Genomic DNA, 26034 nt, shown 5'->3' on the forward strand with positions numbered 1-26034 from the left:
GCTCCTCCCCCTCCTTCATCCTTCCTGACATTCACTCCCTTCCCCCCGCCCTTTGGTTACGTCAGGCAGACAGGCCGACTAGCCAATCACGGCCCTACAATCCTAGGCTGGCCCGCGGAACCGGTCGAATCGGACCAATGGAGACCTTTAGAGCGGGCGCGCCCCAACCGGGCGGGGAAGCCGGGGGCCGAGTAGGCGGGGCTTCTCCCAGTCAGCAAGTGGGCGGGGGAGGGCGGAGACCAGCAGCCGCAGAGGCGTCGACGGCGGCGGCGACGACGACGTTCCTCAGTCTTCGGGGTGGGCTCGGCGGCGCAAGCCGGTCTGCGCGCAGGGCTAGGCGGTTTGCGGCGGCAGCGGCCCTAGGGAGGCCGCGGCGCCATGGCTGGGCGGTAGACGGGCTCGGGCCGGCGAGGCAAGGGGAAGCGGCGTTGATCCGGTCCGCGGCGACCTTCGGCAGGGCCCGGGGGTGGGGAGGCCCGGGGCGGGGGTCGTCCCGGGCAGCGCGGGGCCGCGGGGCGGGGCTCGTAGGCCGTCGGGGTGCAGGAGGCCTGGGCCGCCGCGAGGAGCCGTCGCCGCCGCCGGTCGCTGGGCCCCGTCGCAGGGCCGCTCGACGACGACGCTCCCGCGGGGGTCCCGCCTGAGGAGGACGCGGCCGCGGCGGCGGCGAGGCCGCGGGAGGCCGCGGAGGATGGAGGAGCGGAAGGAGGAGGGCGAGGCCGAGATCCAGGAACACGGGCCCGAGCACTGGTTCTCCAAGTGGGAGCGGCAGTGCCTGGCCGAGGCCGAGCAGGACGAGCAGCTGCCCCCGGAGCTGCAGGAGGAGGCGGCGGCCGCCGCGCAGCCCGAGCACAAGCAACAGAAGCTGTGGCACCTCTTCCAGAACTCGGCCACCGCCGTGGCCCAGCTCTACAAAGGTGAGGGCCGCCGCCGCCGCCATCTTGCGCCCCCGCCCCCGCGGGGCTGGCCGGCCGTCATCGGGGGGACAGCCCTGGGGTCTGGGGCTCCGGCCGTCGTGCCGCGTCCCCGCCGCCCCCTCCCCGCAAGATGGCGCCGCGGGAGGCGGGCCCTCGGGAGGGGCTCGGGGTTGAGGGGGGGGGGGCCGGGGCCCGGCTCGGGGCGGGGTTGAGGGGGCGCCCCGGCTTGGGGGCCGCTCCCCCGGCGGGGCTCGGGTTAGGGGGTCCCCTTCTCCCTTCTGAGGCCGGGACGCCGGCGCCTCCCCGGGGCCTGGGAGGGCGAGGGAGGAGCCCCCGGTCACAAAATGGCGAAGGGAGGAGGCCCCGGGGCCCTATTGTGCCGCAGCCGGCCTCGGGGCGGGGACTGCGAAGGGCCGCCTCCTTCGGCCGCGCCTCGGCCCCTGGCTGCGCCCCCCTCGCCCTCCGCCCCGAGCTCCGGCGGCTCCCCTGGCCGCCCCGCCGCCGACCCCCCTAATCTTCGGGCCCACCGCCCCGCGCGGGATCACGAAACTTGAACAAAATGGCGAAACCTAATATGGCCGTTCCCGAATGATCGACGCCCAAGTTTCATCGCTTGTTCTTTTTCTCTCTGTGTCTTTGTGTGTTTCTCTGTGTGTCTATTTTTTTTGTCTTCCCTCTTCCTTTCGTCGTTTTTCAGACCGGGTGTGTCAGCAACCAGGACTTTCTCTGTGGGTTCCCTTCCAAAACGCAGCCACCGCAGTCACGAACCTCTACAAAGGTAAAGAGAACCTGCGGCCCTGCCGCTGGCTGGGGGCGGGAGGAGGGTAGCCTGCGTCCGGGTTTCTGTCGGGTGTTCTGAGTGCAAGGGCCGCCTCGATCTCGATCGCCGGAGTGTTTCCCGCCCCGGAATCCAGCCACTTAAGTGTCAGTAGCTTGCAACTGGAGGATTCTGCTGGTGTGATGTCACCTCCAGATAACGGGGTCTCATCTGGGGTCGTTTGGTCCCCTCGCCCGCATTTGTCGGTGTCTGGGGTACTCTACGGGGTTCCCCGATGGCTCAGTGGTTAGATGTAGGAGACTCGGCTTCAATTCCTGGGTCAGGAAGATCTGGAGAAGGAAATGGCAAGTCACTCCAGTATTCTTGCCCGGAAAATCCTCATGCACAGAAGACCCTGGCAGGAGCCATAGAGCCGCAGAGAGTCGGACACGACTAAGCACGCCTGCAAGGGACACGCTAATGTCATCTCTGATAGGAGGCTTGCTGCGCGTGAGACCGCCTACCAAGATGGCAGTAGTGCCCAAGTTGAGAGGCCCAGCTCCAGCCGGCCAGACGTGCTGTTTGGGCATCTGGGGAAGAAGAGTTTGTCTCAAGGACAGAGGTGGGAGGGACACTTGTTTTTGGAAAAGGATCTCATGGAAGGCAGTTTCCTGTAGGCCCTGCATTTAGGTGCATTGGAAACTAGTTGGAATAATCTGTGCTCACGTGAACATGGTGTAATTCCCTGGCAACTGCATCAAATATTTGCTTTCAAAGCTACCTTCTATTTGACATCTCACTGTAGGTAGGAAATCTGATCAGTTTGAGTTGATTTGTGTTTTTTGGTAGTGCCTTTATGCAGTTAATCCCCCCCCCCCCCCCCCATACGTGCCTGAATATTCTTGCCCATTGCACTCTCAGTAACAGTGGGTTTAGATTTTGTGTATTACTCGATTTTTGAAGATTTGGAAATTTGGTTTTGATTTTTGGCAAGGTTTCTGTGGAAAAAGAAATCGAATTTGAGTGTTAATCTTAGTAAAAATGTAATTAAATGCTTTTAAACGGCTAAAAACTGCTGATAATTGCAATAAAACTTTGTGCATTTCAAAATTATCAAAATAGGTTGAAACTGGCTGTGGAGCAGACTTGATTCTCAGATTTTCATTCTTGTGTAAGAATGAGCAAATTAAGATAGTACTCTTTAGGGGAAAACGTCCTTTATTTTGCATTTCCTGGGTTGATCTTGCAGTTTTTTGGGATGGTAATTAGAGAATGTAAGAATAAACTGGTGAATGGAATGTTATTTTCAGGGAATGATGAACTAATAGTCCAGGCTTACTGAAAAAAGGGAAATGATTAAATGGTGTCCCAGTGGTCAACTTTGATTTTATGTAGCTGATTTGCTTAAATTTTGACTTTTAGCATCCATTATTATTTGAGGGTTTTGAACGTTCTCTGGAATTGCTCTAGGTTTCACCCAAAGAGGAAATTTTGAAATAATACTTGGAAAATTCCAGTTTCTGGGAGTATGATTTACATACAGTAAAGATCATTCTTTTAAAATGTAAAAGTTGAATTTGACAACCACTTTGTTAGTAAACAGGATGTATCTATCCCCTCACCCTTGCCCCTGGCAAGTACTGATTTGATTGTTGTAGTATGGTTTTTGCATTTCTTTAATTTAGCAAATAGAATCGTATAGCATGGAGCCCTCTGTGACTGGCATCTTCCACTTTCCATAATGTTTCTGAGATGCTCCTTTGAGTTCACTTGTTGATATTAACAAACAGTTCAGTACTCCCCCCTCCCCACTCCTTCCTGACTAGTTTTCTGTTGTGTGGAGGTGTCACAGTGTATCCACTCAGTTTTAGCAGTTACTTTTTTAGTTTAAGTCCTTTTTATGTGCCAGGCTCTTTGACTAGGGCATACACAGATATGAATGTTCTATGATTTTGGTGCTGTTGGTGTGCTCCTGGAATATATCTCTTTAGGACTATAGCTGGCAGTTTTCTTTAGTGTTAATTCTTATAAAAAAATGGACTCAGAAGCTGAACTCTGAAATAATCCCTAATTTACTTGATTTGAAAATGTTTCTTAACAGTGTACTAGTTTTTCTTTGTTCAGAAAACTTGATGAAAGACATTGAGTTCCTTTTTAAACAAACATGAAATTCTTGCATTATTGCAAATGTTAGATTGTCAGTCCAGCCTTAGTTTTATTTTTTATCCTATTTCTGTAAAATGAAATACATCCCCTTTTACCATCCTCTTTTACCTGAGGAGTGGTTAATTGTGGTTTGTGGAATTTGGTTGTGTAGCAGCATTATTCTTTGTTTAGCTGATTCAAGGAAAATGTGGATGAGCTCTGCAGATCCTCACATTCTTCCTTCTTTTCAGGGTGTGGTCTTCAGAGAAAAGAATGCAGCTGTATTAATAATTGAGCACTTTAAATAGAATCAATAAAATTAGCAAGGTAGTGTCACAGTACATGCAGCTGTAAGTAGTGGTAAATTTAGTCACAGTTCTGATTCAATATCTAAATGTAATTTCCAGGAGGGGGGTGGGTGGGGAGCTGGTTTTGAGGGATCCCTGTAAATGGACAGTGCTCTTGTACTTTGTAAGATTAAGCACTTATCTTACAAGCTAAAAATGGCTCATTTTGCCTCACCCAGCCTGGGGAGAGGTTGGCACTTTTACTAGCTTCTTGATAACAGCTACAGTGAGTGCTTAGGAAAGTCAGAATGAGGTAAAAGTCGAGCAGAGGGCCCCCTTTGATTGCCTGTGGGGTTTTGAAACATGGAACGTTCAGTTGGTTTGGTTACATGTGGCTGGAGACTTGGAGGAGAGTTGGGGCGTCCTCAGTGCGGACGGAACTCAGCGAGATGGAGTGCATGCTTCCTTCCACTTCACATGTTAAGTTGGGCCAGACATGGGCATCCTTGGGGAAGAACATTCTGATGACTGGTGGTGGTTCTTACTTTGACTTGGTACATTTAAAGGAAGTGCTGTTTGTTAAATATTCAGTGTGGTTGTGTCTCTGGCTTAGTACATTTTTTGATATCTACAACTAAAGGGAGTGAAGTTACTAAGGTTTTTAACTTAGTCCAGGTTGATGCTTACTTGAGAACTGCTTGGTCAAGCCTGTTTGTCTCTTAAATCCATCTCCCGTTTCCTTGGCTGACTGGTTTTGATCTCTCTCCTGACTCATTAATTCGAAATTGCTTCTAATGTCAGTAGAGGCTGACGCTAGTGGCCATCTCCTCGAGAACAGAGCTGTCCTGTGGAGCCTTCTGGTCATCGGAGGTGGGCACTGCACCCCGCTGGCTCTGCAGCAGCCGCCTGCGAGCCAGTGCTTGCCTGCACTGCTTCTCACCCTTCTCTCTGTGTTATTGCTCTCAGCTTTGTCATGTCTTTTCTGATTTTTGTCTTATGTTAAGCTGTCCACATTTTAAAACTGTGTCTGAAACTTGAGTTGCATATCAACTTTTACCATATATGTTGAGATCTTATGATATTGTTTATATTAAAGATGTTTGTGGTTTTCTCTTTGCTCAGCTTTTGTCCTCAAGGTGTGAATCGAGCAGCACTTGCAGAAGGCCAGGAGCATCATTATCATGGAGTCTTCCCCATGATGCCTCTAGTTCAGATTGTTCTTTCTACTTAGTTGTATGACTCTGGAGACAGATAATGGAACAAAAACTATTTCACTATAATGTGCCTTCATTTTCTCAACTGGAAGTAGGTTTAAGTACCCACAGCTTAGTAACCAAGCTCTTAGTATGGCATGTAGTGAGTCTTCAAGCGAGGACTGTGTTGGTAGTTACAGACTATGTGTTGGTCCTGTTTTTCAGATAATGTTTCTGGCTGTGGGCTGTGCTTACCATGAAGGGAAGAAATTTCCTTCTGTTGGAATAACTTCTGTGGCGTGTCTTCATCTCTCCCTAAAAGGGCTAAATGTAAATAGAATCGACAGGGGAGAAAAATGGTAGGATGCCCTTTAAAGTCCTCAGTTTTCAGACATCTTGATGCCAGATCCTCTATAGTATGTTGTTCTCACTTCAGTGTGCCCCTCTTGGGTTTGTATGTGAACTAAAGTGAGCAGAACGTACTAAAAATTTGTGGATGAGGGGTGTTTAAATAACTGGTCAGAGAAAGTATAATCTACCTGCAGGCAGATACTGAAGTTTTAGCTTATGTTTTGACCTTGGAGTTGGTTTGTAACTCTCCTGCTACAGAAAACCATTGAGTTTTGAGACTGTTGGGACTTCCCTGGTGGCTCAGATGGTCAAGAGTGCCTGCAATGCGGGAGACCTGGGTTAGATCCCTGGATCAGGAAGCTCCCCTGGAGAAGGAAATGGCAACCCACTCCAGTATTCTGGCCTGGAAAATCCCATTAATGGAGGAGCCTGCCAGATGACAGTCCATGGGATTGCAAGGAATCTGACAGGACTGAGTGACTTCCCTTTTACTTTTAGAGTGTTCAAAACGTTCTAATATGGATCAAGGTTGAATACCCAGAGTCTCGTTAAGAAGCAGCCTCAGTCATTACCCTTAGTGTTTACCTGTGAAGTTTTACAGAAGACAAGTCGGTTTCTTATGTGTAACTTCTCTGTAAAAGGAGGTTTTGGCTGCAGAGACCAGAAGATAAAAGTCAGGCTGGACACGGATTGGCTGCTCTCTAGCTTGAAGCCTGAGGGTGGGATCGACTGGACCCAGTGGCTCAGGCCTCCCTCCTCTGCAGCGCTCTCCTCCCATGTGTGGGCCTGCCCCTCTGGGCTTTGTCAGTAGGCGAGTTTCAGTATGCTAGCTCCTGGAGAAGGAAACGGCAGCCCACTCCAGTATCCTGGCCTGAAAAATAGGAGAGGGAGGACACAGACTGGATGCAGGCGGGGGGCTGCTCGCATCCTGCCTGAGTCCTGCCATTCATGCTGGCGAGGATTTAAGTCAGTATATAAGTTACAGAGAGGTTGCTGTTTATTTTGGATACTATGTTACGGAATGTATAGAAACTACTTCCTTAAAACAATTGAAAAACTTTTTTTGACATGACTCATAAATTATTTCTAATGAAACATATATATATATATATACTTTTTTTCCTAGAGCAGAGTAATTGGTTAGTGCAGATTTAATTCCAAGTTCAAATGTTCAATAGTTAGTATTCTTGGAAATGCGCTTTGGTCTGTCTGTGATTTTCTGGTTTGTAGGTCCCCTAAAGAAATGGAAGATGGCTTCTCTGTTGTTGGGGAAGAAATCTGTTGTAGAAAGAGCTTTCGCTGTCTAACTTTGGGCAAGGCCCTTTGAGCCTCAGTTCCAATTCCTTGTTAATGAAATTGGGATATCGGCTTTGGTTAACTCATACATGAAATCTGATTATGTCTGTTTCATGTAACAAAGTTTTGCATTTGGTCTTCGTCTCAGAAATCATGGATCCTTTGCCTGCTATCCCTTGCCAGTGGTGGAAAAATGAGACTAATAAAAATTCTTTGAGTTCATTGTTAGCTACTTAACGTTGTTGTTCAGTCAGTAAGTTGTGTCCGACTCTTTCTGACCCCATGGACCATAGCATGACAGGCTTCCCTCTCTTCCACTATCACTTTAGCTATTACTTCAGCTACTTAATATAAAAACTTTTTTTTTTTTTTTTTCAGTACGAAGCAAAGATGTCTACTGTTTCTTGTATGAATCAGTTTGTTTCTTGAGAAAGGAAATGAATGTGTTGTAATTAAAGGTTAGATTGACATTTTGATGCCCTTGGGCTTTTCCTAACCTTCACGCTTATGGCTGTTTTCTACAGTGGCTTTGGCATCAGTAAAATAGTGTTGGACACAAGACTGTCCCACAGCTTTCTGTGCTCTGCACTTCTAGAACTTGGTGGTCTAGTTGACAAAGTTCAGATGTATTCAAAGCAGTCTTTGGCCAAGAGCTTTCTGGAGGCCATCTTTGAGTGTTTATTATCCTACTAGACCCTAAAGTAACCTGTGATTAAAAATCTAGTCTAGTTATTCCTAAGATTCTCCAATAAGCATTTTATCTCTTCTGCTTAGTTCAGAATGTGATAGGAAGGTTTCATTTTCAACCAAGTAACTCTTCAAAATTCTTCAACATTTGTTCAGTTGCTAAGTCATGTCTGACTCTTCCATGGACTGCAACAATCCAGGCTCTTTTCTCCTGCCACTATTCTTGAAGTTTGTGCAGATTCATGTCCATTGAGTCAGTGATGCCATCCAACTATCTCATCTCTGCTGTCCTCTTCTCACCTTTTGCCTTCAGTCTTTCCCAGCATCGGGGTCTTTTCCAGTGAGTCAGCTCTTTGCATTAGGTGACCCAAGTATTGTAGCTTCAACATCAGTCCTTCCAATGAATATTCAGGGTTGATTTCCTTTAGTATTGACTGGTTTGATCTTCTTGCAGTCCATGGGACTCGAAAGTGTCTTCTCCAGCACCACAGTTCGAATTCTTTAGCGCTCAGCCTTCTTTATGGTATTAGAGAACTATAAAGAACTATAGTGTCAGCATGATATTCTTGGTTTAAGGAAATGACTGAGATTGGGTTAATTTATGTGGCAGTGTTTGGCTTTGGCTTTCAGGATATGCTGTAATGGTATAAGACCAAATTTATGCCCAGAGCAAAAGCATGCACCTGAAGACATTAATGTTCAGTCTGCTTTTCTCCTCCTGTACCTCTTAGTCTGTAAGAGTCTGTTTACAAAGTGCTTAGTGTGTTCTAGGTTGGTTCTGATGTTGAGATTTGTGTAGAACTTTTGAAGATGAAATGATTGGTCAGTATTTTAATAAGAGGTTCACAGCCTGTTGCATAACTGCTTTTAAAATTTTGAAAACTGAGTTTTCCAGCTTTGTTCAGCTCTGTGATTAAAGCATCAGCCCTTTGCAGATCTGACTTTTGGGATTTCCTCATGTGTTCAAATCAAAACAAATCACAGCTCTGTATTCCCAGGATTGTCAGGTTTTTGTTCTCTTTTTTTTTAAAGCCGCCTCACGTGGTTCCTTCCTTTGGCTCTTGAGTTTTGTATCAAGTTCAGCCTTGCTGTCTGTTTTGTCAGGTGTACATTTACATGCCTGGTTCATCTTACTTTGTACTGTCCGTGCTTGTTTCAGACTTGTTTCTTGTACCCCTTTCATGCTTTCAACTTTTTCCCTATGTATTTCCAGTTCTGGGCTTACCCCCATTTGGTTCTCTAAAAATTAAAATTTCTTGGGTCATTCTTTGTGGAAACAAACTTCTCTGGTTAAGAGCTTGATTACAATGATGCTCTTAGGTAGGGCAGGTTTGTAGAAACCTGGTTTCTTGTAGATGCATCACACTGGACAGCTACCCTCATTTTTGTGGTTGCATGGGGTGGGGTTAGTTTACTCCATAACTTAATTTCTCTTAAAAGTGCTTCCAGCTCTTTCAGAATCACTTAGGGTCTACATGGAGCCTTACAAGGTCATCTTAGAGATTATCCACCCTTTATCTAAGGTTGGCTTCCTCTAAGTCTTTTTAAGATTAAGAGATGGGAAGGCATTTATCCTCTTAAATGCTATTCACTTTTTAAATGGGGTTCATGTTTTGTTGACGATAAAATGAGAAATCAGAACGCATTGATTCACAGTGTAACTTGGGCATACTAGTAGTGAGACACTGGAGAAATCATTCAGGAGTAGCGTTTACATCTGTAAAATTAGAAAGCTGTGATGGAATCTGTTATTTTCTAGAGTACTCGCATGACCAACTTGTTGCGCTTTCCTTTTTAGCAACAAAAACTGATCATCTGCTAAAGAATAGACCTTATTATAAAGTTCTGTTTGTGCTACCCTGTTGCTATTTATTTATTTTTAATATTTGGCTGTGTAGGGTCTTAGTTGTGACATGTGGGATCTATCTAGTTCTCCAACCAGGGATTGAACTCCAGGCCCCTTGCATTGGGAACCCAGAGGATTGACCCCCTGGACCACCAGGGAAGTCCCCATCTTTTTTAATAATGCAAATTCAAGCAGCTTGGGAGCCTCTGTGATGTTTGGATTGTTACCTTTCCGGGACACAGCTCTTCATTCACTGGTTTGCTTATCCTTCAGCATCTACTTTAGATGTAGCAGATAGAATTAAAATCAAAGCCAGGAAAATGAATGGTTCTGTGTGTTAAATGAGAATTCGTACTTGGGGAAAGGAACCATCTTCTCTAATGTCGTTAAAGATGTATTAGTGATTTTCCTGCTAACATAACAGCTCACCTAAAAATAAATTGCAGTAACTTAAGTTCCCAGGTATTTTTCTTTCAACTGTAAAGCCACTAAAGGGCAGGCATCATGGTTTTTTATTTTTGGTCTAGGGACAGGCCTCATGTTACTGAAAATTGGGGTTTAGTGTGTACAGGGGGCCGTATCTACCGGGAGGTGAGGAGACCAGTCTGAGGGGTTTTAGGACGGGGTCTTTTGGGAATGGTTAGAAGTTACAGAAAACTGTTGGAAACTGTAAGCAGAATAAAACATCCCTAGGGAAGTGAGTGTGGCTTTTTGTTCCCACAGTGCTTCTTGGTTTTGGTGACTAGTCAGTCAGTGTTAGTTTTCCCTTAAATTTTTAAAATATTTGCTATGGCGTGTGTGTGTGTGTTCAGTCATGTCCGGCTCTTTGTGGCCCCTGTCCTCTGTCTTGTGGAATTTCCTCTGGCTCTATCCATGGGATTTCCCAGGCAAGAATGCTGGAGTGGGTTACCGTTACCGTTTCCTCCTCTAGGGGATCTTTTAACTAAGGGACTGAACCCACGTCTTCTGCATCTCCTGCATTGGCAGATGGATTCTTGACCACTGCGCCACCTGGAAGCCCTGCTCCTGCTTTTAGTGTTTCCAGTTCTTGATGCTGAACCTGTCAGTAGGAGTACATATCTGAAGTGACACAGTACTTGCAAGGAGAGCACAGCCTGAGTGATTTGTGGCAGTGTTCAGTCATCTATTGAAGGATGTGAACACTCCTGGATAGAATTCCTGAGAGTTCGTTTTTCTGAGAGACAGTATAGCTTAGTGGTTAAGACCCACAGACTCTGGACCAAAAATTCAGCTCTTGAATCCTGTGGTAGTCACCTAGTGCCTGGTTCCTCAGTTGCACTGAGGGGACGGTGGTGCAAGGTATTCATGTACATTTTTTCTCAGGTGAAGCTGGGCAAAGTACCAATAAAGGTTTAGTGATTGACCCATTGTTAGCATTGTTAAATACCAGAGAAGGCAATGGCACCCCACTCTGGTACTCTTGCCTGGAAAATCCCATGGACGGAGGAGCCTGGTAGGCTGCAGTCCATGGGGTCACTAGGAGTCAGACCCGACTGAGCAACTTCACTTTCACTTTTCACTTTCATGCATTGGAGAAGGAAATGGCAACCCACTCCAGTGTTCTTGCCTGGAGAATCCCAGGGACAGGGAACTTGGTGGGCTGCCGCCTATAGGGTTGCACAGAGTCAGACACGACTGAAGTGACTTGGCAGCAGCAGCAGCGTTGTTAAATAAGCTAGGTTGCTTAGATTAAGTTACTTTTTTAAGGAAACATTATTAAAATGGTAATAATTTGGCTAATAATTAGTCCCTCTTTTTATCTGATTTTTTTTTTTTAAAGAACAAGACAGAATTTCCAGGATTGTGTGATATGTTTACTGAATTTAGGCAGTTGTGATTAGATGTCATGTATAGTATTTTAAACATGAATGAAGTTCAGTGGGATAGATTACTGATAGACTTACAGAGCCCCCTACTTAATGATACTCGTTTTGGTGAATTTGTAAAATGGTTTTCTGTAGGAGGGAAGGCGCCTTGGCTCTACTGATGATGATGTATCTTTTTCTTTTTTTCTAACAGAAAGCGTGGATACTCATCAGAGAAGTTTTGATATTGGAATTCAGATTGGCTATCAACGACGCAATAAGGATGTGTTGGCTTGGGTTAAAAAGCGCAGAAGAACTATTCGTAGAGAAGATTTGATCAGCTTCCTGTGTGGAAAGGTTCCTCCGCCACGAAATTCTAGAGCTCCCCCAAGACTGACTGTAGTGTCCCCTAACCGAGCTACTTCAACGGAAACTAGCTCATCTGTAGAGACTGATTTGCAACCCTTCCGGGAAGCCATAGCTCTGCATGGTAAAGCCGTTTAAACATATTTCTTTGGAAAAATGGTTAAGAGTGTGTGGATCCAATTTCACATTTAGGTTTAGATCCAGATATACTGTTTCTTGTCTATAATAGTACCTACTTGCTCTAGAAATGTTTAAATAGAATGTAAGCTAAGAACTTACATGGGCAGTTTTTGAATGTTAGCCAGCCTATCCTAAAAACTGTTTTTGGAAGTTAGTTTGAGCTGATTGGTGTTATAATAACTGCATCTTTTGCAACATTAATTAGAATTTATTGCTTTACACTTCTGTTGTACATACTGTCTTACTCTTCTGAGTCAAAGAGGAAGTTCTGTGTCTTACGAATTCTGTCGCATTTATAATTGCCTGGAGAGCCTAGTCAGTGACAGGCAAGTAAGGCAGGTAACTGTTGGGGGAGTTCTCTTGGGAACACCCTTTGTTAGCTTAGGTTATTGAGTGTGCCTGAAGAGGGTGAGTGTTGATGGGCCTGAGGAGGAGAGGACAGATGTGAGAATAGTTAGGTTGGCTTTCCTTACATCTGTTGTCCAGAGGGCCTTGCTTGATAGTAAGGACTGTCAGAGGCCAAGTCCATCTCCATCTCCCCAGGCCAGACCTGTTGTCAGATGGCCTTCTTGGCTGAAGGGTTTAAGTCCTACTGGAGAAGCCTGGGAAATGTAGTCAGTAGGTCTGTTGTTGCTTGTTATCTAATACAGGCTTCCAGATAGAAGTGGGAGAGGTATTCTATAGGTCATTCAATACTGCTGTAAAAATACAACCACAGAATAACAAGACTTGGTGTTGAAGCCAAGATGAAAACATGGATTGTGCAAGTGACTATGCAGATAGCAGTCATTAGTGAGTTAGGTCATGAGCCTTGTTAAAAGTTAACATTTCTGGGCCACAGTGGAAGTCATCTAAAATAAAGTAACCTGGTAATAAGAAGTGGGATACATACAGAGAGCTTCTATATCATCGAAGCTTTAATGCTTACAGAGATTCTTTTTCTTTTTGGCAAGCATTGTTTCTTTATACCTAAAACCCCATTCAGAACATGGACTTGGGAAAAGTGTTGTTATTTTTCCCTGTCCTGATTGTGACTTTATGATCAGTTAAAAACACAAAAACGTTCTATTGCAAGAAAGGCTGTGATGTGTGGTTGCAGTACTTAAGACTGCTTGCTGTTCCTAACATAGTGGAATTTTTGAAACTCAGGCGAAATAGAGATTGATCTGTTCTATTGAATTAAGAGTTTCACATCTTCTACCATTAAGTTTGGAAAAAAATTACTAGACATGTACAGTTTGTCAGATTAATTGTAGTGCATGTTAGTATTTGATGTAGTTGTGTTTCCTTAAACATTTTGATTTTCTTTGTCATCCAGTGGATTTATGATTCATTCCATATTTTTCTTTTAAGAGTCTTTTTTTCCCCTGAATTATGCTCTTACAGGAAACAGTTTTGAGAAACATAAATGCCACTCTTGCTATAAAACCTTTACTGCAGTTGTACACATTGTAAGAAGGACAAGCCAGGAGCCCACCCCCCACAACTACTATATTCTCCAACTCCCATTACGTTTTCTAAATTGAGTTTGTTCAAATTTGTGATTTATTATTTTACTGAACTTTGGGAGTTCTAGTGATGGTGTAATTTTAGGAAGGTACTATTTATAATTTTGGTTTGTGTTTGAATTGTGAGGGTTTTAAAAAGTTTAATTTTAAAGCTATCTAAAAAAATAACCTTCCACTTTGATAGACTTATGAAGTAGTGCCAATACAGAATATATTGGATTCCTAGGGTTCATGCACTGAATTCACATAGTTAAAACGTGAAGTTGCAGTGCAGTAATAGAGCAACTTGTAAAGAGTATACAGAAACAAGGAGTTTTGTGCTCTTTTGGTTTTAAAGGATATCCATGAATTGAGAATGCTAGTCTGAATTGAGTATTTTGAGTAATTTAAATGATTTCTAATAATAGGGCATTATTAACTAAATTGTAAATTGGCTTAGTGGCTAACTTTGTAACCTGGTGTCCTGATGAGCTGATTTATTGAATAGTTTGTAAATTGAAGTCAAAACTATTCATATATTTTGAAATATATTTGGAAATATTCTAATTAGGGTGCATGCTTGTCAGAATTTGGTTTTGCACATAATTTTCATTGCCAGGTCTATGAAGTGTGAGGTCAGATTGAAGTTCTTGGGGATCTTTGGAGGGAGAGGCTTCATTTATGAAGTTTTGGGGTCCCGGGGGAAGTAGGAAAAGAATTGAGTCCGACTTTAAGTTTCTAATCAAAGCAAACATTCGTGTAGGAGGTCATGTTTGTTTATTCTTATCCACAGACGACCTCATGTCCTCACAAGAGAGGACAGTTACTCTTGTATTTTTTTTAAAATTAGCTTCTAAACTCTCATTTCCACCAGTGCTCCCATATATGCTTAAAATATGTTTTTTATTTGAATAAAAATGGCCGAGACATAATTGTACAGTATATCATGTTAGACAGGGTCCAATGATAAGGTCCTTTGATAAATACTCCTCATAACCTTAGACTTAAATATGCGGTTGCAATTAAAAGCATTGGGTTGGCCATAGGTTCTTTAAATGAACCTTTTGGCCAACCCAATACATTAGTTACTAGTTATCAAAAATAGTTATCAAACAATTTCAATCAAAACTGTCAGCTAATGGTTACTGAAATTTAAGGAATATAATCTAGTGCTTTATTTTGGCACTTGTTTGCAGCATGTGTTGTTCATTTTCTGTGTACATGATATGTCCTCATCTGGATGCTAAACTCATGGAAATCAGAGAAATGCATATGCGTTTGCTATGTTGATTTCTCCTTTTCTTAATCATGCTTGTCTTAAAAAAAGAATATTATCTAAAATTTACTGGGAACTGGATTCGTAGCTGGCACCTTGTTTTTATGTAAACAGATTGCAGATAGACCAAAGATCATCTGGACCATTTTGTGGTTCCCTGCCTGTCTTCTGATTAGCTCTCTCTTAGCCATCCTTTCTCTTCTAGAAATTTTCCTTTTCTGGTCTTCTCCTTAGGCTTCTTTGACCTCTGACCTTTCAGTGACTTAGGGGAATAGGTTACATTCCCCTGGATTTAGCTGTTAGCTACCTCCTGCAATCCCTTTAAGGGATTTTTAGTCTTAATTTCTAAAATTTGTCCTTACAGTTTACATTCTCTCTCCAGACTGCTTAAACATGTATACCCTGTTATGTCCTGGCCTACATCTCCACCAGGGTATCCCCAACTAAAGCAAAACCATGTTTTTTCCCTCATTTCTGCACTCAGCAAATGGGTATGTGGCAGATACTGTATAGTCTCTAGGGAAAATACGATTGAATAGGGTGTTTCCTTTTCTGTTGAGGCCAGTGCACACTTGGATAATTCATTTTAATGTCATATGTAAGGTGTTCTGGGGTCAGAAAAGAATGTTCCCCAGTGTGCTGTAGCGATAAGTTCAGAGAAGGCTTTTCTGGAGGAGGGGAGCCCTGGGCTCTTGGAATCATCTCCTGCCTGTTCTTGCTTCCCAGTCCTGAGTTGACCCATTCTCCAGTCCATCTTTCCTGGGACCACTGGAGTGATCTCTATCTTGTTGCTTCGTTGAAAAATAACCTTTGTTTCCCTGTGGTCTGTAGGATGAAGTTAGAACTCAGTGTGACATTGTAAGGCCCTTGTCAGTTGATCTGACCTTGGGTCAGGTTTCTTAGCTGTATCGTGTCATCATCTGAATACCTTCATGGTTTTTTCTAAGCTTTTTTTCTCTTCTGCCTGTTGAGCCCTTCAGACTGATGGAGTGTCTCCTCCGGGACGAAGCTTGTCTTCAGTCTCCCTGTTCTCTGGTCTTCCCTGAGTGGGGCATCTGTTCTCCTTGTCCATAGACTAGGGGTGTGGTGGGACAGGGCTGTGTCTCAGAGCTGCTGGTTGTGACAGAACCTGGGCTAGATGTGTCCTGAGCCTAACACAGGGTTCAGAGGTCTGTTAAGTCAACAGAGCAGAGAACTTTTACAGAGTTGAGGCTCACAGATTTCCTGGGTGACTGCAGTATGAGAATGAGGAGAAGGGAGAACAGAGCAGGTGTATCTCAGGACTGTTGGACAGTCAGCTCTTCACCCCGAACAGCTGAGACTTGAAGCAGGGCTGAGGGGGATGAGGCACCATTAGAGCAGTCCTTTGAGTGTTAGGTCATGTCAGCGTCCTGCTAGGGGAGGGCTGTCCACATTTACCCAGGGTTATTGCCATCTTATTGATGATGAAAGGCTTATTTGACTAAAATAGACCAGGTCAGTAAATGTTTGAATAGATATTCCAGATCTGTCTGGCTCCCAAGTTCAGTTACCTCTATTTGTACATTTAGGGTTCCTCATACCCCTGCCCCCCGGCAGGTCTCTAAGCTTATTTTTCTTCCCTAAACACATTAGAACATACATAAGTTTGGTATTTCTTCCTGGGGGTTTTCCCCGTAAGTGAATCTGGGTAGATAGGCTTGAAGATGGATGGCTTGTGACCTATATTTCTGGTTGGTTTTAGCAGGAAGAGTATTCAGGCTTTGTACCTAGGCTGCATTCCCAGGATGACCTTGGGCAGGGTGGCCAGCCTCTCCAGGGCAGTCACCTCTGAAAAGATGACGTGTTTTGTTTGTAAGGCGATACATAGAGTGAGAAGCCAAGCACAGCACCTAGCCTGTACACAGGTAAGGTGTTCTTTGCCTCCAGAGGAGAGGACTTCCGGTTAGTTCCAAGTCCTGTGAGTGCCCTGATGGCGATACTCCAAAAACAGGCCTGGAGCTCAGGTGGCCTTAGAGGGTACTCTGCTTCTCCTTTTAGTGAGGGTGGCCTTTTAAATGTGCAGTTACTCAAAAGGAAGGGATGATTTAAAATTTAGTGTTAACTACCTATTTATATTATTACTTACTAAGATCTTGAGCTTGTTTCATGTTGGTATAAGCTGGGAGGTTGGTGGTGGAAAGATTCTGAGCTGACTTGACTTGCTCAAGCTACTGTTGCGTCTAGAAAGCCTTAGATTGAAGGGTAGTCTGTTTGTCATCATGGGGATTAGATGAAAAAGATCGAGAGTTAGAATGGGGCCCAGGTGTGGAAGAGACCTGGATGGGAGCGGATGCTGCAAGTCAGACCTCACTCATTTGCTAACTCTATTAAAAACCTTGCTCTCGCTCAGATCATCTCAGAGGTGGTCTTTGTACGTTTCTAGCCCTGGTTCAGACTGTTCCATAGAAATCGGAGACACTTGGGTTTAGTTCCAGAAATCATTTTGATGACTAACTGCAGTACAGGGAACTAATCCCATTGGGCCTGGATTTGACTCTGTGTAAAGTTACTCAGCTCACACAGGGTGTGGTGTTAAAGAGTGGGTAGCTGGTGGGTGAACCATTGCTGTCACTGACATTTGGCTTTAAGATGCCTCCTTGCTCAAGTTAAGTTCCTTGCATGTTGTTTCAACAACATCAGTTTAAAAAAGACAGTGGGCTACTATGTTTACTGAAAGGGCCTTAGGCAAGTGCAGGCAATCTGGCCTTTGATATGATACTGGAGAATTCCCCCCCTTGCCAAAAGGGAAAGGTGTTTTTTAATTTTATGTGTTTTGTTTTGTTTTGAGGTAATGTGTTGTGCGTTTAAAAAGAAGACATAGTATTCAGTGAGGGTTGAAGTCAAGCAGTTTTAGTCTGGAAACCCCTGTGCTTGTGTGTGTTTGGCTGGCTGACTGTGGTGTTATGCAATTAAAATCCTTTTGTGAAAGGTGTGGTCATTTAAAAATGTATATTGTCATTCTGTAGTCTTTCCTATTGCCCAGCATTTACTGAGCACAGTAAATAGCCAGGCATTCTGATTTTCAGAAGCTAGTGATAGGAGCAGATGATACAAAGATGAATCACATAATCTCTCAAGGAGTTTCTAGCCTAATAGAATTGTATTATTAGTCAGTTTGAGGCATGTAATCCCAGGCAATCAGATTGAGGCACAGTTCCGTCACTTGAGGAGTTAATAGGCTCCATATCTGGCTTCCCTCTTATGTCCAACAAAGTCTTTCTGGCGTATGTGGTGATCCTTAGTCTCTTAAATCATTAAGGTGCTTGACTGGATTCTTGGATCTGGAGAGACTGAGTGTAGGGCCTTAGAAGAAAAAGACATTCATTTGAAATCGTATTCAGGGATATAAGGTTACGTAGACATCTTTACCTAGAAAAAAAAAGTAAGGCAGATTCCTAATTTGTCATAAAATGGTTCCCTGCTTCCTCTGGTATTTTGGAAAGCTGTGATTTTAGGCAGTATAGACCAGTAGGATTTTCTTTCTCCTTTGAGCACAGGTTCTGTTGCTTTTGTTATTTTTGTCACAACATTGGCCTGTGTCTTCCTGGTAATCTTGAGATCTGTACATTTAAGAAGAAATTTGAGTGTTGATGCTTGGTTCCTGTCTCTCCTTTTCTGTCACTTTTTATTTCTTCCACTGATAAAGTTAAATACATAGAAACAAACATTGACAGTCACACAAATACTTAGATTAAGTTCTTTTAAACTGATGGTACAGTATGAAAGAAGCTTCTTGGCAGTTTCAGTTGCAGAGAATAGATTAGAACTGGCTTGTAGGGGGATTTATATCCGGTCTTTGAGAATCCCTTTTCCACGTCTTGCCCACACACCTAGCACAATGTGTGGAACACAGTAGATTCCTAATAAATGCTTGTTGAATGTTACATTCTGCATCTTCCTGAAATAACAGAGAACTGTCAATAGTTACTTCACAGTAAATGTTTGCAAAACTTACTTGGGAATTAAGATGTAAGAGATTAATGCACCAAAAGCAAATCTCATCTCTTAATTGCTTTAAATTGATTATTTAAAATAGTCTTCTTTAATTGAAACTCTTCTGAAGGCTGGAATTTTTTTAATTATAGCCTTTGTTCAGACCAGCCTCTGAGAAGAAAAACAAGGCAATTAAGATAGCATTAAATTTTTGGTGAAAAGTTGGCATTTTCTGTTTATTAAGATTTAGATATTAGCTACTGAAGTTTCTTGGAGATAGGGCTTAACTAAAGCTGCTGGCATTAATGGTACAAAACTTAAGACTTTGCAGTAAAATTTTCTTGGACACTTTTTTCATTGAGGTGAAAAAGGAGTCCATGTAGCCAGGCCTTAAAGCCAGTTTACTCACCTAGTACTTCCTTAATAATCCATTGGTAGTTGTGAAACAGTTTTAACATTTAATTTTTTTCACTAGTTTTCTGATTTAATAATACTGATTTCTTGGAAGATTTGAAAATTTCCAAAAAGTGAAAAACTCAGTATCTTGCTGTCCCACTTTACAGAGATAACTGCAGTTAAATGTTTGGTGCATTTTCTTCCAGTCTTTTTTTTTTCAATGTATAAATATTAAAATTATTTCATAGCTGAGCTCATACTGCATATATGGTACTGTATCTTGCTTTTTTCATTTTAACGTCGTGAGCATTTTTCCCATGGCATTAAAACTGTCTGAAAAATTGAAAGCATTTTGGGCTGTCAGCATAACTGAAAATGTTTTCTTGGTGTGACACATGTATCTTTGTAATTGGTTTGATTTAGTGTGCTTTACTTCAATAAAAGTTCAGAATTACAATTCACAGATTGGGGTGGGGAGTGGTATCTACTTCAAATTACCTAAGTCTTCCTAGTAGAATGCACTTTTTCATGCTTGAACTTCTCCCCCCTGTGCACTTAAAACACGACATTTACACACATTGCTTACCTAAAACCTCAGAATATAACTTTGTGCAAAGGAAGTGTTTCCATTTGAATAGTGCAAGTCATTTCAAATGCAAGAATGCCAGCTTCTTAGGGCTTCCAGTCAGGATGTTAATCAGTTGGTCCAAGTCGTGGGGATTTCACATCCCCCTTCTGCCCGAGATGAGAGAGCTGGTGGCGCGCAGACCTGCCCGAGGGTCCTGGAGCTGCGCTGAGTGGATCCGCGGTAAACAGTGGACGGTCGGCCTTGTCCTCCAGGGCGAGGCGCGCAGGTGCTGCAGGAAGCTGGGCGGCCAGCGGAAAGGGTAGAGGCTGCCTCGAGGCCACTGCCGGGGCTGCGGGTCGGAGGAAGGGAAGCTGGCTGGGTTCTGCGTTTGCTCTTTGTGCCTCTATGTGACCTAACTATGTGCTGATAAACTGGAATTACATGTAATTAATTCTGAAAACAGGATTTTCTTATGACCCTGAGCATGACCTTGGTATGAAAATTATAGTTATGTGCTTTTAACAATTTGCCATGTAACCTAGATTCCTATAACCTGGACTGTAACTTTTGTTTTTGCTCCCGTGGGAGCTTTCAGAGTATGATTAAATCCTCCTAATTGTTTTTTTTTTTTTACCCCTACTCCTGCACTAATCATTTAAAAGAAATGCAGACACGTTTTTAAAATGATTAAGTTTATCTTGTATTAAGCAATGGAGACTTTTCTGTCTAATCATACTGCTTGTTCTACTGCTTTTTGTCAATTGATATTCCCATAGCCCTTTTGAAAAAGTGTGTTTTGGTAGAAATTAAGTCGTATGCCCTTGGGCCATACAACTTAGTTTTTTTTTTAGTTCTGAAGCATGTTTAGATTCTCTGTACTTGTATGGGCCTGTGATTGTTTATGTGGCTTAGCTAAGGTTTCCTAAAGCATCTAGTAGCTGTCATTGGTTTATAAAATAAAATTTGGGTTGTTTAAAATACATATATTTTTGGTTGTTAATCTTAATTTTTTTTGTTTGACCCTTATGATGAAAAGTCTTCTTTTGGGGAAGATTTGTAAGTTAAACCTTGAAAAGAATTTTCACTGCTGAGAGTAGAAAATAAAATAGGTAATGTTGCACATTGTGACTTCTGCTTTAGCTGTCAAACTAAGCCCAGGGTCATACACCCAACAGAAAAAAGATTGTGGTTTTCTGGAAGTTACTGGGGGAATTTTGAAAAGGACCGAATTGATGTTTTAAAATCTCTCTTCTTTTTTCATGGAGGATAGCAGTTGAAGCATTTGTTTGAGGTGACTCTTCACTTCTCATGGAGCGTTTTATGAGCCTTGAATGTTAAACATACAGCCACGTGGCTCCTACATTAACAGGAAGGTCATTGGAGCGGAGTTTGTTCTTTCTGGGGTCTCAAATGCTCAGGGTATCCCAAGTTTAATTACTGAAATAGCCCAGTTTATTGCCGAGGGCCTATATTTTGCAGCATAATTACCTTAGAACCTCCTGCTATAAAACAGGTATGAAAAGGTTGTCTCAAGTATGTGGACACTTTTCAGTAATACGTTACAGGATGCGAGATTAGGAAAAAAGGCACAGCTGTCCCCCTCAAGGGGTTTAGTCTTGATGGAGAACTTAAAAACAGACAAAAGACCAAATCCAGCAAGTTGGAAATAATTGAGTGTTATCTTCATGACAAAGACAAAATAAGAGAGTCACGTGGGTGTGTTTCCTGACATTGGAGAGGTGAATAAACATCAACAGCTTTGGATTTCAGAGTGAGGGGTAAGGCCTTGAAGCTTTCTGTTGTGTGCCAGACACTGTGTTACGGTCACGAGATACAGATGAAAAGGTACTGTCTATGGAAGAGATGAGCAGTGGTACTGTGCTAGGTGACAGCAGCCCAGAGTGTTCCTTTCCTGTTTTACTTTATTTTAATCACGTTGTGTCAGCTAGGGAAGAAGCAGTGTGAGTTTTTCCCCCAAAGGTGTTAGGTTTGGAGGGCCAACAGGCAGTTAGAAATACAGATGGGCCCTTGAGGTCAGGAAAAAGGTCTGTTCCTGTGGCAATGATGTGGAAAATGACTCCTGTAGGTAAGCTTCAGGGGCCAAGGCGCGTAGCTGGCTGATGTCAGACAGACAGACAGAAGAGAAGGCCACTGAGGAAGGAGTGGGCAGGCTGAGAACAGGAAAGAGTTTCACAGGAGAGATAGGAGAACTGGGCAAGTTGCCCAGGACGGGAGGCGGAGGTGGGAGGGACCTGGGCTTCATGCAGTGGGGAGCGGATGTCGGAAGGCAGGTGCAGACCAGGCCGTTTTTAGGAACCGCAGATGAGTTAATGCTGGGAGTGAAGGATTGAGCGTTAGGATGGGATTGAAGAGAGCAGACGGGAGAGGAGCCGCAGAGATGCTACGAGGTAGGCTGGGACCCTAAGTTCCTGAGGCTACTTGCGTGCTGAAAGAATTGAGACTTGAAGAGGTGGATAGAGTTAGGAACTTAGATTCTGCTTGCGTCTTGGGTCCCGGCTTTTGCTTGCTAGCTGTGTGACCTTGAGTGGCTTACTTATTAACCTTTTAACCTTGGTTTTTCGTCTGCAAAAGGGAGAGGATACAGTTCTCATAGGGTTATTCCAAGGATGAAACGAAAAAGTGCCTGACCTAGGAAGTACTCCAATATTAGTGCATTTATTTATTTTTAATGGGCACTGGCCTTGTAAAGGCCTAGAGCCCATGAGAGATGAGCTCAGATTTGCCCTGGCCACCAGCGGAAGGGCGAGAGGGTGCTGCTGCTGCCCGGAGGGCAGTGAGAGGACTCGTTGGTTCCTGCAGGAAGGAGTTAAGAGCAGCTTAGAAAGGGAGGTATGGGCTGCAGAGAGTACCTGGGAGGCTGTGGGGGCCTACCAAAGATGGGCAGACGTTCACGGGCTATTTGTAGAGTGACAACGGTGTCAAAGGGAATTTAAACGCTTTGGTATGGTAAGTGGAAAAAGGATTCTCTGCTCCCTAATGATCAAATTTAAAGTACATTTACAGAGTAAATTAGAATGGGTCCCTAGGAAATCAATGTCTAAGCTGACTTGTTAAGATAGGAGTCCTGTTCTTTGTGAATGTTGATTATACTAGATCATATCAGTTCAGTCAAGCAACAAAAAAATCCATTACGAGACTCAGATAGCCCAAGGGGGCTGTTCATAAGAAGGAAAATCCAGTGAAGTCAGGTTATTTATTCAATGCCGTGGCGTGTCTCCTGGCCCCTCTCATGCCTTTCACAGGTGTATCCCGAGCATTTAGAAGCAGAACATACATTTGCCCCCTTTAACTGTTCAGGGGTCTAAGGAATGAGTGTCCAACCACGCGTGCTGGAATGCTCTGGATTTAGTAACTCTTAACCTTGAATACAAGGCAGCAGGAATTTTTATACTACCCTTGCTCTCCCCCCTTCTCTGAAGGATTAGAGATGATGTTGAGTTAGGGTGTCCCAAGTACAGTCCAGACCTTGGGGTGAGCATGTAGGTTGATTTGTCCAGGGCAGAATCACTTTGTATCTGATGTCCAAGGATTATTCTTAATAGCTAGGGACCGCTTTTAAGGCTCAGTAGTGTATTGTTTTAGATGCTAAGTTATAAAGTCACTTTATAGAGATGTCAGAGTTGAGTCCACTCAGGCCTGGAAACGCCTGTGGGCTCCCCTGTGCGTGCGCACACAGCACAGGGATTTGTTGGCACGGAGACAGGACAAGGAAAACGTCCTGTTTAAAACCGGCTCCTCCTTCCTCAACTCCTAAGTTACAGATAGAGCTTACCTCATAGAGTAGATGGCAGGATTTCCTGATGGATTTGTACACCTAGCAGGGTGCCTGCCATGTATCATAAGCTTCCAGTAATTGGTAGTTACCTGGATTGTAAATATTGATTAGTATTACCAATGAACATCTCCTGTGTCAGACGATTCGTTCCTGCAGGGAAAAAACCGCTCCCCCGGTGAACCCCTTTGTGAGGAAAATAGGCAGACCTCCTTTGACGCGATGACGACGTTGAAAGTAAAAGTGGGTTGCTTTCAAGAGGGTGGAATAATCGAGCAACTCTTAAAACCTTTTTTCTTCTTCCTAGGTCTTAGTGGTGCAATGGCTAGTATAAGCGTGCGTTCGAGTACCCCAGGCTCTCCTACACATGTAAGCAGTGGATCGAATGCTAGTCGAAGGAGAAATGGACTCCATGATGTCGATTTGAACACTTTCATATCAGAAGAAATGGCACTCCACTTGGACAATGGTGGAACTAGAAAGCGTACCTCAGCCCAGTGTGGCGATGTCATTACAGACTCACCAACCCATAAACGCAACAGAATGATCTAAACTGCAGACATTTTTCACACCCACCATGCTGCTTGAAAGCCACTTGATCCTCAACATATTACTATTATTGCAAAGGAAACATATGAGGCCATCTTCCATTGTTCACTGTTTAAGACAAGTGAATCCTATAGTGGTTGCCATAAAAAGAAAGTTCTAGGTATTTATAGTAGATGCCTCTTGTAACAATGGCTTTCTTAAAACTATAATCCTAGCAGAGGACATCAGATACCGTGTAGTAGGATCCTCATAGGCAAACATATATCCGTTTCAAGGCTAAAAGTGACCTTAACTGTATTTATTCTCAAAGGGAAAGGAAATAGATGTTTATTTGGTTATAGGATGGTTTTTTTGGGGTGGGGGGAGGGTCCATTTCCTGCTGTGTTGAGTATTTTGCTTCACCAGTATTGCCAGGTTTCTAAAATTGTCTAAAACACACGATCTGGCTTCCTCGTCAGATCTCCAGGCTTCCATTTTTGCAGCAACACTGTACCACGCACCTGGTTTCTCTCTAGTAACAGCGTGCAACTTCGAATTACTATTGAACTGTGCCCTTTTTTTAGTTTTTGAAGCAGTCTATAATTCTGGTGATTGTGTGATGTAAAGAGGTGCTATGATGGTCATGCAATTAATACTTAATCCTGAATCAATACACAGAACTTCATTGGATTCACTTTGTGTGTGTTAGTGCTCTAAAAGTAGCAATATTATTAAATTGCCCCCCTCCCCCAATTAACCCTATAGGCTTAAAATAATTCATTTTTAAGACAAGTACTACTTCCCAAGCAGGGCACTATCCTAATGGTAAATGCAAACATGCTGACCGCATTCATGGTGACCTGAAGTAGAGAGGTCACGAATTCTTGAGAACGGGCTTCCTTTTTGGTTCAGTATTAGTGAGAGGGAGATGGGTGGTTGGGGAGGCTAGGCACTGTAGTCTTTCATATCCTGTTTTATGTTTTTCATGAATGTTCTGCTTTGTGCAGTTTCCGTTGGAATGGGTGAAAGAGAAAGGTCTTTTGTCTGCTAATAATTAATGTGATCCCAATTTAAATAGCAAAACCCAACTCGCCAAATCCCTCTCCTAGAAAGTGCAGTTTGGAATCTCATTCTGGGAAAAGATGGAATCGCATGGAAGTCCTCTAGATGTTAGGTTAGACCTAAATAAAAGTTCTCAATAGATCCTCTTTTGAGTAAATGTAAGACCTCTTGTAGCTACAATGTTTTAGAGCATGTTTCATCTTCATTTTTAATATCTTGAACTGAATGGTAGTCTTTTTTTAGATGAAGAACTGATGTCAGCCTGCCAGGTACTGTAATTTATTCTACCATATTATTATATATATATATCTCTCAAGTAGGACAGTGAAAATGTTTCCTTGCAAACTTATAGTTCAGTATCAGTTACTTCCTGTTTTTTATCCTTTAAAGACTATTGCAAATCAGTATAAGGGTTTTTCCAGTAATTACTCACAGCACTTTGTTAATGTTTGCAATTTTCTCCGGCCATTTAATAATCTTTGAAGAAATTTTGCTAAGTTCACCGTAATATTCATTGACAGGTGGGATGTGAATGGAAATGTGTGAACTGGAGTTCTATATTCACTATAGATACAGCCCTTATTTAAAGAAAGTCAGTTCCATGTTAAACCTAGGAATGAAAGTGAGGCATTTCTAAATTTTTGCAAAAAAGGATTTTTTTTTAATATGATAGGAAGAATTATAACAGTTTATCATTATACCAGAAATGGACAAGCCTGTGTATTCTCAATACTTTACACTTCCTTTTGGAATATACCAAGAAATGCATTTGGAGTTATCTTTGTTTTTCTATCTTTGTAAATTTAGATTCTGGAATTGGGTTTGACGGTGTGAAGCATTGCTCACAAGAGGTGAACTCCTTCCTAAAGGTTTTTAAGACTGAGGAACACATATTTAATCTCGCCTTTATGCCTTGGTTGTAGTTCCTCGCTCCAAGTTAGTGACAAAAAATTTTTTTGGTGGTTTTTGTTTTAGTTGGTGCTCTGAATCTCAGTACCCTTTACTCTGGATTGTCAAATTTTGATAAAACGTGCCATTTTCTTTGGTAAGAGAAAGCAGGTCTTCACGTCTGCCGGAACACAGTTTATATATTGGCTCCATTAAACTTTTGAAAAACTTTAA

The 26034-nt window shown here is 43.1% G+C and overlaps 1 protein-coding gene across 1 annotated transcript; it reads left to right on the plus strand.

Moving 5' to 3' along the window:
- The first annotated feature begins 235 nt into the window (after positions 1 to 235).
- HAPSTR1 (HUWE1 associated protein modifying stress responses) lies at positions 236 to 26034 on the plus strand. The gene is made up of 4 exons (XM_055562309.1): positions 236 to 914; positions 1612 to 1692; positions 11517 to 11792; positions 23630 to 26034. Exons 1-4 carry the CDS (start codon positions 689 to 691, stop codon positions 23872 to 23874), a joined length of 828 nt encoding a protein of 275 aa, XP_055418284.1. The 5' UTR covers positions 236 to 688; the 3' UTR covers positions 23875 to 26034.

The sequence above is a fragment of the Bubalus kerabau genome, chromosome 23, assembly GCF_029407905.1.
Source record: "Bubalus kerabau isolate K-KA32 ecotype Philippines breed swamp buffalo chromosome 23, PCC_UOA_SB_1v2, whole genome shotgun sequence".
NCBI classification, from domain to species: Eukaryota; Metazoa; Chordata; class Mammalia; order Artiodactyla; family Bovidae; genus Bubalus; species Bubalus kerabau.

Bases quoted from the DNA above. Each gene is read 5' to 3' on its own strand.
- HAPSTR1 (XM_055562309.1), top strand. From the start codon at position 689: ATGGAGGAGCGGAAGGAGGAGGGCGAGGCCGAGATCCAGGAACACGGG. The intron at 915-1,611 runs GTGAGGGCCGCC...GTCGTTTTTCAG, and splicing joins CGTGGCCCAGCTCTACAAAG to ACCGGGTGTGTCAGCAACCA. The intron at 11,793-23,629 runs GTAAAGCCGTTT...TCTTCTTCCTAG, and splicing joins GGAAGCCATAGCTCTGCATG to GTCTTAGTGGTGCAATGGCT.